The following is an 11,752-nucleotide window of genomic DNA, read 5'->3' as shown; positions in this document are numbered from 1 at the left end:
CAAAACGCTCATTTCACAGAGGAAATATTTTTTCTTTTCGGAAGAAGATCTCTACAAAGCAGCCTAATTTCTTTTCAACCTGAAAAACTCAAAGAATCTGGAAGCCCACGATGTATGCCAGGACAAACACCGGCACCACACATGGAGACTTTCAAGATAGAAACGGAGTGAATTACGTGACATCGACAGAGTCTTTTGGTCACTGCTCTCAATTGTTCTGGAAAAAGGATCCGAACGACTCCGGAGTAAGAAAGCCATCTCCCCACAGCCAATGGCTGGCGACCCCAGGGAGCAATTTTTAATAGCAGTATCAGAGAGTTAAATGAATAATCTCTTCATAGGCACTGTGTATTGTCTTTCTGTGCACGGGTTGCTGGTCAGGTGTTGGCCTGAGAGCTGTTTATTGACACTGTTCAGCGGCTGCAGCTGGCTAGCATCGCTCCCATCTTCATGCTGAGCGGCTCACGGCCTAGTTAGCGGCAAAGCTAAGTGGCTAGTTACTATTAGCTGTTCCGTAATTTGTACATATTCTAGGTTCTGCTCTGGGCTATCGGAATTGAACTTGTATTCGTATAAGTATGGCAGGGTCGAATTGCCCTAAGACTTTAATTAGAGGTATGCACTCTGGAGCATCACAGAGTCAAGGCAAGCATCCAACAACACTGGCTGCCTCAGCCTAACCTAGCACGCACAGCTAACGGGACCCGTCCATCACCACGGGGTAGCACTGTGTCCAAGTGCCGCTGTTAGTTTACAGGCTGCTGCGTGAATTCACAATTTTAATGAAACGCTGTTAATTGGCGGAGGCTAAAATTGGCAATTTGCACAAGGCCATCCACGTTATTGGCAGGCGGCTCAAAGTAAACACGACCAGAGTGTCCCACAGGAAACGGGAACGGAAGACGCCCCGCGGAGGACTTAGAAAGACCTCTTTGTGACGGCGGACTACGCTGCTTTCACGGGCGCCTTCAGCGGCAGATTCTCTGCACGCAGCAAAGACTTCCAGGCATTTGCGAACATGTTTTTAAGACTTGTGAACTGTGTTTGCCATCAGTGCATCTTTTGCAGTTCGTTTATGCTGTGGGAGGATGTTGCCATGGTTTCCAAAACTTGAATTTGCTGTGAAGTCCCAGAGCTTTCAGTAGTTGTTGCCACACTTGTCCAAATACAAACGCCTTGAGCGTTTGTATTTGCCAACCAACTCACTCATTAGTTAGTTTAAGCTGTGATATAGACAGTATACAGAATGAATTAGTTGCAAGAAGTTCAGGGTTTTGCTCTATTTTTGTAGATCAATGGTTGAAGACATTGTGGTTTTGATTTGCATTGCTAGAGAGCATCAAGATTACAGTTTTATGATGTCTCTTTCTCTTATAACTGGGAGTGCACCGAGCGTTGGGAAAGGTGGATTGCTCAGAGTATGTTTAAAATACTCTTCAGGTCTGGTTATAGCAGTCTCCGCTTGGCAGGGGGGTTATTATACTTGCTTCCCACATTTGACCTTGGTTAATGTAGTTGGGATGTTTTATTGCATACGGCTATTGGCTCATGTTTCTTTGAGTTCTCTTAAAATTCAGTTTACCGGAGACTTTTCTCTTGGATGTCAATTACATTCTGATTTGTGCTGTAAGTGTATTATGTGAAGGAGATAGCAGTGAGCCCGTTCCCTCTTAGCGGGGAAAGCGGTAAACGGATGTGGCTGAGCACTGGCCAGACAGGAATTTTCAGATAAAATGTGCATTTTTAAGTGCAAACCCCTGATCTTTAGAATCTGTCTGCCAGTTTTTATTATTGTTTGGCTTTATTACTTTTTTTAAACAGCAGTTATGGGATTTTATAGATCACATGAGAGGCCTCACTTGAAAGAAATGTAATTTATGGAGCACCTACATGGTGTTTGTCACCTTGTGCCTGGTAACATACGCATGTGCTTACACCTTTTGCATCAATGCATAATTTACACCCAGTCAGCAGCAATCTTGTATTGAGAGATGAGTGATGCACTGGTCATCTTTCTTTCAGCTCACATGTGGGTGCACTGTTAATGTATGTGTGTTAATATATTTCTCCTCTTCCTTGTGACAGCCAAGTTCAACCATTAGCTGGTGCAGTCAGCTCCCTTCATCCTCTGCAGCCCTCTCTACTTCCAGTCTATCCTCAGCGTCACTGTCCAACTCCACTCTGTCCTTGGAGTCCCGCGCCTCTGTAGCGGCAGCAACGACGGCAGCAGATGATATGGAGTCAGATGAAAAACCATATGTCTGTGACCTGTGCAGCTGCGCTTACAAGCACGCCAGTTCCTTGCTCAACCACAAACTCACTCACAGAACTGGGGACTTCAAGTAGGCTTTAATGGTTATTTTTGTTTGTTTTGTTGATTTTTGTAGTTCTTTTTTTCCCCAGGAAATGTTGAAAAATGCCTAATCACATTGATGGACCTTTATTACAGATGTGACTTCTGTAACAAGCCTTACACCAACTACATGTCCTTGCGCAACCACATGCGAATCCACGGTCAGAAACGTTACATGTGCGACCTGTGTGGGAAGGCCTTCCGCTTAGCTCGCTACCTCCGCAACCATCAGAGGATCCACGACGATGGTCCAAACCGCTTCGACTGCCCCTCCTGCTGCAAGAGCTACAGGACCATGCTGGAACTGGCCCAGCACCGCTGCACCGCTGCCGCATCGAGCCAGGTGTGTGTTAGAGAGTGGCGTCTGCACTGCTGTGTTTAAGGCTGCATTCTGTGAGTTGTTGGAGCATTTCAATGAAAAATTAAGGGACAAAGTTGAGAAGTAACTAATGTTGTTTGCCATCAGCAAACCCAAAATCGAATAAATGATGGGAGGGCATCCTCCTCAGCATTAGGGGGTGATATGTGGTGGTCAGTCTGTCCATACGGCCCCCTTTCCAGTTCCTTTATGTCATATATTACACAACTGGAGTCAGGCAGCAGACCTGAATTTGGTAGAACAGAAAGATGGATAACCGTACAGCGTTGTTCACCTCGTGTGTAATGTACGTGGCTCTTATTGTGCAGATGAGATGCACGATGTCCCTCGTGGTCATGGTGATTTTGTTTTTCTTCTGGGGTCATACACCAGTGCGGGGGGTGTGGGTCATGAGCACATGTGTTGTGTAGTTTAAATCCAGTTAATACGCAGAAAAGGACGATTTACAGTCGCATTTTCTGGGTGTCAACGTGTTTACATGCAATTGAGTTGTGCAGTTGTAGTTGGGGTAATAAATTGGTGTTTTCAAGTTTCACGAGTGTGTCGTCACAGCCTTCTCTGATTTAAAAATAAATCAATCATCGCTGTGACAACCATGTTCGTCCTTTACATTCAGTTTGAGCATGAGAGCTTCAACATTTTCCTAGTGTTGCAAGTAAAGGGCAAGAATTTGTGGAAAGAAAGCATGAAAACGTCAAACAGAAATTCTGTACAGACACACACACACACAGCTGGAAAGTGAGATCCAAAAACAAGTGGTCACCAGAGACACGTGTAAGAAAAGGCTCAAATATGCTCACAATGACATTCTGTTTGCATGTATCTGGGGCACGCTGGTGTATTTCTTCTAAAACCTTTCTTATGTGTATAATTGTGCACAGTAAACTAAAAAACTGTGGAGTGCAGCATTTATTGGCATGCCTGCAGGTTGTGCTGTGATTGTTCATTCAGTTGAAGCAGCCAAAAGCTATAAAACGTAAAATTGTGACTAGTTTGGTGCATGATAAGTGTGTGATCTATAGCGTGTTTTAGATCTCTAGGGCTTCTTTCTATAGGTGGTTTGCAATCTTGTCAGTACGATGGCGCACAACGTTCAAATGGGACAGGAAGTGGATGAGCAAAAACATCATGTGAGCTTCCACATGGCAGGTATCATCTTAAAATAGTAAGACACAGTGGAATATGATCCAGGGATTTTTCCTACTTCTAGTTGGAACAAAGATTTTATTGCGAACTGGCTGTGACAGGAAGTGGAGCGAGAATTGCTAAAACAAAGATAAATAACCACCTAAAGAGCAAACTCCACAGGATGATGTCACAGTTAGTTATGTTTTCTGGAATTTCAGGACGCACTGGTTTGTATTAACATTTTTAGCCAGCTATGCATGTCGTTTCATGCCTGCAGCCGTACCTGTTATGAAGTGGTCATTACATTGTCTGACTCCCCTCCTGACGTCTCCTGATTTGAGGTGGAGGTGTTTAATCCACATCTGCCACTGTTTTTTGGCTGGATTTTTAAGTTTCTCCTGTTTTGTGAGTGACTACCGTACTTTTTCAGAATGTGGACGTAGCTTCCCCAACTCTATTTGACCAGTTGCTGCAGCCATAGGCAACAACAGATCTTCCCTCTTTCTCTGTGGGCAATAAACTTCCTGCCCCCCCATCTGCAGTCGTGACATCACCTGCAAACCACCTATTGCACTGGTTAATTGTTTAGTCTGATGTTTGCAGTCCTGATTCATCTTTCCCATTTTAACTGATCCAGATAAACATTTTTTCCTCTCGTGTAGTATACCAGGATCAAACGAATACTTTTTTCTGATAATGATAATAGTTAGATTATAAATAACTGGTGCATTTTTTATTCTACAGGGGGATTTGAACTTTCACAATAGTTTGAAAATGATTTCTTGATTATTTTTATCCTAACTTCATGTGCTCATGCATGAAAAACAACATATTTCCTGCTTTACTAGCTGGGGTCCATCTGTCTCCCCCCCGAAAATGGAATTTCTAGTTTTTACACTTCCGATATACAGTACATAACATTAAAGTTTGAAATAATGCTGAGCCACGGCCTTGCCTACTTCAGAAGTGTGATTTTTAAAAATACTTTACCTGAGCCAAATGCCCAAAATTTGCAGATTTCGAGCTAAACACCCAAACTGTCTGTGTCTGGCTCGTATAGGGAGCAAGGAGAGAAATCCTGCTAGTAACTGATGATCAGTTTTAGTGTTAACAATAAATAATATGGGCATTTAAATTGAGAAGACCTGTAAATTAGTTTTATGGGACAGTCATAATCTTTCCTGGATTGACGTCGTGCTCTGCTGTTGAACGTGAAAATGTCCAGAATTCTGACGTGGTGACGTGGTGCTAAAGACTATATGTATACACATATGTACTAGACACACGTCCCTTCTATTCCTGCATGTATATGTGAGTGTGTGGGTGAGATGAAAGCCGTACTGTGCACTGATTGTGTTGGATTAGATGGAGTTTGTGCATGTACTGTTTCTGTTGACCTTCTGTCCTGTCCCGCTCAAGTGAAAGCATGCTGGGTCGTGAGGGCGAGAGCAGGGCAGGCCGAGTTTAGGGCCAGGGTCAGACATCTGAACTACTGAACACAAATTCAGTCCATGTCCCTGACAAGCCTAGTAATCAAAAACTTGTGTGTGTGTGTCTGTGTGTGTATCTGTGTGTATGCATGGGGTTGGTTCTTAAGAACCGGTTCAACTGCCCGTCCTGCTTTAAGAGCTACCGAACCATGCTGGACCTGGCCCAGCACCGCTGCAGCGCCGCGGCCAAAAACCAGGTTGGTGTGAGCGCGAGTGTGCATGTGTCTGTGTGCGAGGTGACGTTGGCAGATTGGAGCGCAGCTGCGAGTTAGGGGCAACTCATGCAGGAACCGGAGAGGTTCTGAACACTCGTGATCAGCTCGGGTGTAGATTTGTCTCGTCTTGATGCTGTCGTCTGGTTCACTCTGCTTCCAACCCATCAGGAACGGAAGGCTGAGCTTTAGCTCTCAAAAACATCGGGAAATAATCCGCAAGCTCCAACCCCTTTGGAAACAAAAGGCCTTGTTCAAATCTGTGTTGTGTTGGAGTTATTAAGGTCTTTTTGTTACATGATAGTTGTGTCAGCAATGACACCTAAAAATGAAACCAAAAAAACATATGTAGTTTTTCACCAGGAATCCAAAAAATATAAATCCCACAGACGATTAAATGACCAAGTGTTTGAAATGAAACGGGATTATTTTTTCCCCCAAATTGCTAAAGATGAGTGAAATGAATTGGTAACATTGAAAGCACTCTCTGAAAGTGTTAAGTGGTGTGCTAGTTGTTTAATTGCACATTGTGAAGTAAAGTAAATTGGATTTTGAATCTGGTTTCAGACTCCAAAAAGCAATCCTCACCTTTCCCGGCCGTATTTGTCATCTTCGTAACTGCAGCGGAAATATATGTGAAGGAAATGTTTGGAAAACTCTACGTTTACGGGAAAGAATTGGTGTATGTTTGAGCTGTGTGTGTGGTTGTGTGTGTGTGTAAAATTTGACCACTCCATCTCGTCATAACAGTAGTGAAGAGGAAGCTTTGAAGGACGTTTGAAATGAGCAGTAAAGGACGTGCGTACTTAGAATAATCGGATTCGGTGTGAAAAGCACTCTGAAAAATCGTCATCACATTCATCCGTCTTGCTTCACTTTGTCACAAATTCCCACAGTGAACAAAGAGAAATGATTCACCCGAACCCCTCCTTGTTTTTCTCTGTCCTCCTCCTCCCCCTCTTCAGTCGGGCGGTCGACGTTCCAATTTTTCCGGTACGGCTCGCCGCCAGCAGCAACGACAGCAGCAGCAGCAGCAGCAGCAGCAACAACAACAACAACAACAACAACACAACAACAACAACAACAGCAGCAGCAACAACAACAGCAACAGCAGCAGCAACAGAACAGCGCAAACTCCATGATGCAGCCACAGCATGGAAGACACGCCCAGCAGGATTCCTTGTCCTCTCACTGCGTCTCACCCATGTCACAGGGCAGCCAGGGGGCCGGTGTGAGTGGGCAGCCCGTGCCTGATCCCCACCAGGTCGGTACCGGGGATCAAACCTCCCGAGTGTCGCGCCTAACGCGGTTGTGCGATGATCCGGTTTTGGTTTTTCCTCTGCAGGGCCATCCCAGGTCGGTATCCTCGCAGAGTAGCCAGCAGAACATGAGGAGCTCGTCCTCCAACAAACACGTTTCCTCTTCCAGTGCCACCCCGTCTTCCTCCTACTCCCTGCTCCAGCCCCTGGTGCCTGAGGTAAAGGAGATGAGCTCGGGATACACTAGGCTGAGCGCCAACTCCATGGTAGGAGAGAGACCCACCACACACCCGCCATCTGCTCTCTGCTGGCTCGCTGCCTTCTCCCTGTCTGGCTACTAACACCAGGAGAGAGGGACTGATATTTCAATCCTTTGTGTCCAGCGGGAGTCTCCCCCGCCACTCACCCGTTTCTATTGGCTCCTGTATTTGATGATGTTCATAACGAGGTTAAGGATGCAGGTTGTGGAGACTTCTGCTGGACACATACTTGTGTGATTATTCGAGGCTTTAGTCTGCTGCTCCTGAAACATTCTGGGAGAACTGAGGGACATGGATTGCTGAGACACTGGTCATTTTCTTTAACCAATAAAGGGGAATGAATTGAGGATAGAGCCATCAGATATGAGGGACCGTGCAGGGCTGGGGTCTACATTTACTAATGAGGATGAATATATGGGGACATATTATCAGCTTCTCAACAGTCAGGGCTAAAGCTGCTGCACGCTTTATAATATCAATCTTTTGTGGATTTTTAAACATTGGACAGTTAGATTTGATTAGCTATTGATTAGCTTATCTAATAGTGTCTTGGACTTTGACATGGTAGGAGAGGAACAGGAACAACGGTTGTATTGTATTGTATGGGATATCACACCCCTGTGGTGACCTGAGGCCTTTTAGATTGATGTCTCTACAGTCATTACTTGGTTTGATAGCCGCTTTTCGCCGAGCCCGGCTGCACAGTGGGACAATCTACTGGAACATTGGCTCCAAGAGCTACGACAGTCCAAAAAAGAGGTGCTGTACCTCATTCTTCTCCCTCAGGGAACACAAATTACAGCCATAACATTTAGTCGCTCCGTCCATCACATACGGTACAGACAATCTGTGGAGTCGCCACCAAAATAGAGCCAAACCTCAGCACACTAGTGTATCGTGTATGGAGTGAGTCAACGGGGGGGGGGGGGGCTGTTGCATCCAAACGATAAAACCGATCACAAATGTTCGGTGACCAGCTGGCCACAGAGCAGACGGCGCTCACAGATAGCCGTACCCGTGAGGCCGCCGTGCCTGTGGTGGAACACGAGGGCCAGTGTGGAAGACCCTTGCTGTTGAATATCTAATTAATGGGCTACTACTGAGGAAACAGACAGGAAGAGGAGGATTCTCTGTTCTCTCACTCGACAACTGCCTTTGGAGAGAAGATCTAGTTGACCTGAAACTCTCTCCCTGTGCTCAGTCGCTGCCTGGGTGTCCGCTGTCCAGCATATGCACAGGAGACAGGTTTTGTCAGTGTGTAGTCAGCAGAGAGGAGGTGTCCAGCAGTGTCCTCAGAGTGCAGCAGGCTAAACGCCATGTGATGGGTCAGTCTTTATCCCTGCTCTGGATCCCAACTCTCCAGCCTTAGGACACTACTAACTCGGTGATCTGTCTCTAACACAGCTGTTTGACTTACCAATCATCCCTTCAGCGCTTTGGTTCTATTTAGTGCCGCCCATTGATCACATCTTCTCATGTCTCATGATCATTGTGACGCACTCTGCTGAAACTAGAAATAATACCGTAATTTCCGGACTACAGAGCGCACCTGATTAAAAGCCGCATAATCTAATTTTAGAAAGAAAATCAATTTTGTACTTATACAAGCCGCACCAGATTTTAAGCCGCAGGTATCCCACGTAGTAATATGAAAAATTAGATTGAAAACATTCAGTACCAGTAGATGTTTTTATTACCGTAAGAGACGAGTCACTGACGAGTGACAGACAGGTAAGAAACAACAGCCACTCTTTTCACTTGTATGTTTATACAGAGACCTTAAATCCAAATTTTATCACGTCAGGACTTGTTAACTTTTAATTTAATCCGCTTAGCAACATAAATATATTGTACCGGTAAATGCTTTTTTTCTAACGGTGTCTGTAACGCAGCTACCTTGAAATATACGTTTGTATCAGCTACACACTAATAACGTTGTTTATGCTTTTTTACTCAAACAATGAACAATCTAAAACTCCCCGATGGCCCACCTCTAAAATCTCTATTTTCATCGCCGTGGCGATTGCTTTTGCCTTCAGTTTGGTTTGTACAGTGGAAACACCGCGGCCACCTGCTCTCTGTGTGTTGACCCAGTCTTCCAGAACGTTTTCAAGCTCGGGCCTCCTGCGATGTTTACGCCTAAGAGCTTTTGTTGTCTTTTTGCTTTGGATCAGTTCTTCAGGCGGGCGTCTCCACCTTCTCACCATTGATTACCGTAATGCCAAGATTATGCGGCAGCTCGATTTCCTTTTTCAACCGCCAGAGTGATCGATTTTAACTTAAAAGCCGCATCATACACTTTTCTTCTAGTATTTTCCATGTTGATGAGAGTTAGTAAAAATGACAGTGTTTAAAGTGTAGGGAAAAAGTAGCGGCTTATAGTCCGGAAATTACGGTAAATATCTTTAACTATCTGGAAAACGAGTATATGTGACAACACCCCTGAAATTGAGGGAACATATTTCAGATCATCTCACTGCTCAGATTTTGTTCTCATCAGACTTTGATGTTATAATTAAGTAATTGGTCATTGAACATAAAGTAATTACCCTCTGATCTGTGACCTTCTGGTAATAAACCAATGGTTCAACTACAGATTTCTTTGCCCTTAAATCAGCCATTTGATTTTGCTCCTCATCAGTTGCTTTAGCAATACAGCTAAAAAGGAGCTCGAGTGATCGGAGGGAAGCTATCCATAAAATTGGCAAGGATTTATGATCCACCCTCACATCTGAGGACCAATAATGCTGTTCTGGCTAACTGGGCTCCACCCAGAACAGACCTGAATGTCTTTTATTCCCTGCTCTCCATGCTAATCTCTACTCATTGTTGCTTTCTGCATTTTGAGCCTCACCAACACATGCGTCACTCTATGAACAGCCGCACTCGCTCCTGGGTCTGATTAACCCTCCCTCTTTTCTCCCTCCAGCCGAAGCACCAGGACACTTTCTCACTGGCCCCTCAGCGACCCCTCACCACCATCAACCCCATCGGCCACTCCCTTCATCCAAACGGAGCGCCCACGCTCAAACCCTCTCCGGTGCACCGCACCATCCAGCCCATGCCCTGGGAGCAGCGCTCGCTTTACAATCAATGAGACCACGTCCTCCTCATCCGCCCAACTCCCCGGGGAACCAACTGCTCCTCATCCTCTCACGTCCACCGCCGTCACACACCCACATCTGCCTCCTCCTCCTCCTCATCCTCTTCTCCTGTCGTGGACCCAGCATCAAAGAGGGAGGAGTCGACACCTGCAGCACCTCCCCCCCGTTAATGGAACGTTGCGTTGGGAACAGGAAAAGGGCCTGTTAAGAACTAGTTGAGATTGAATCCTAAGTAGTTAGTTTTTTTATTTTTCAATGTGTTGCCTTGACCCTCATGTATGATCTATGCCATGTACTGGATATAAGTTAAGATATCTGTCCTGTCACTATGAATTTGTCTTCTCTGCTCCTCTAGATAGGAAAATATCTATCATTTTCATTCTGAAGTGTCTCTTCCTGCTCCATCCCCTTTTCCCATCTATTTAACAAAAAAGCTATTTTTTTATCCAAACCTTGAAGGATTCGGGATTCCGCAGCACCAGGTTTTCACAACATTTTGCCAAGAGTCCTTTTTTTTCTCGTTTAAACCCAACTTTGTTACAGCTTGTGGGAAAAAGAATAAACTTTTTTTTGTTTACAAAAGCCAATCATTTTCCAACATGCTCCTGGATGTGAATTGGATTGTGAACTTCCACTATTCTCAGAAAGCCATTACAGAGCCCCAAAATCCGCCACAATGGAAACATCCCAACTGGCTGTTCAGAAATAACGAAAGATTTCAACATGTACAGTTTGGATTCTGTGTGTTGTGAAGACTGAAACTGTTATTAAAAAAAAAAAAAAAAAAAAAAAAAAAAGCTCCTCAGTGTTCTAAGAACAATTTGGTGCTCCTCGTTTTGTTTTAACACACAACAGAAATCTCGTATTTCTCACTCATTCTGGTTTCTAGTTGTTATTGTAGATTTAAGGATCTGCTGTTGGGCAGCAGGTCTGGTTCAAGTCCCAGTTTGACTGTTAAAAGGTTTGTTCATTTTACATGCAAGCAAGTGCTTATTTTATTAAACACTGTTACCAACCATCAAGAACTGCACTGGCTGTGATAATGTGAGGTGGCCGTAGGTCTGCACCTCCTCATGACTGGAGCAGGTTTCAATCCAGGACGTAGCTGTTGTGTTTGGAAGAAACTTTGGCCTAATAAGAGTATGTCCGCGCTTCTGGATCCCACACCATCCCATTCTTAAGCGTTTGTTTTTACCATAAACGGCTCCAAGGATGGATTTAGGCGTCGCCTACCTGCAGGATGTTTCAATAAGCAACTAGTTGCTGTTGGCCAGATAACAAAAAAAGCAAATTGTGCAAACAGTTTGATTTAATCCCATAACTTTTTATCATGTAGGACTGTTATCTCGCTAACATGGTGGTCATTGAAATACCCACGATTCTACTGACATTGTATTATCTCTTTTTAAAAGTTGTTTCTATTTTTATTCATCTTTTCATTGTTTTCTCTCTTCTTGTAAAGTGTTTTTGAGTATTTAGAAAGTGCTATAAAATAAAATGTTTTATTATTATCACCATTAGTGTGCTACTTTTTTGTTTGTTTTCTTTCCCATTAAAAATGATATTT

The 11,752-nt window shown here is 44.3% G+C and overlaps 1 protein-coding gene across 5 annotated transcripts; it reads left to right on the top strand.

The window, feature by feature from the left end:
• The first annotated feature begins 2 nt into the window (after positions 1–2).
• LOC130515458 (zinc finger protein 646-like) lies at positions 3–11,702 on the top strand. 5 transcript variants are annotated; one of them, XM_057015708.1, is made up of 8 exons: positions 3–245; positions 2,086–2,342; positions 2,450–2,696; positions 5,458–5,547; positions 6,528–6,631; positions 6,673–6,826; positions 6,908–7,087; positions 10,011–11,702. In XM_057015708.1, exons 1-8 carry the CDS (start codon positions 111–113, stop codon positions 10,176–10,178), a joined length of 1,335 nt encoding a protein of 444 aa, XP_056871688.1. In that variant the 5' UTR covers positions 3–110; the 3' UTR covers positions 10,179–11,702. The 5 variants fall into 5 exon arrangements, with proteins under 5 accessions (XP_056871688.1, XP_056871689.1, XP_056871687.1 ...); XM_057015709.1 differs by having other exon boundaries at positions 6,670–6,826; positions 6,908–7,039; XM_057015707.1 differs by having other exon boundaries at positions 6,670–6,826.
• Positions 11,703–11,752: the final 50 nt, after the last annotated feature.

The sequence above is a fragment of the Takifugu flavidus genome, chromosome 18 (genome assembly GCF_003711565.1).
Source record: "Takifugu flavidus isolate HTHZ2018 chromosome 18, ASM371156v2, whole genome shotgun sequence".
Classification (NCBI taxonomy): Eukaryota; Metazoa; Chordata; class Actinopteri; order Tetraodontiformes; family Tetraodontidae; genus Takifugu; species Takifugu flavidus.
Note: the sequence above shows the minus strand (reverse complement) of the source record. Positions and strands in the feature narration are given on the sequence as shown.

Coding starts and splice junctions, on each gene's coding strand:
- LOC130515458 (XM_057015707.1), top strand. CDS start 111: ATGTATGCCAGGACAAACACCGGCACCACACATGGAGACTTTCAAGAT. Junction 2,343..2,449: donor CACAGAACTGGGGACTTCAA/GTAGGCTTTAAT, acceptor CCTTTATTACAG/ATGTGACTTCTGTAACAAGC. Junction 6,632..6,669: donor CAACAACAACAACAACAACA/CAACAACAACAA, acceptor ACAACAACAGCA/ACAGCAGCAGCAACAGAACA.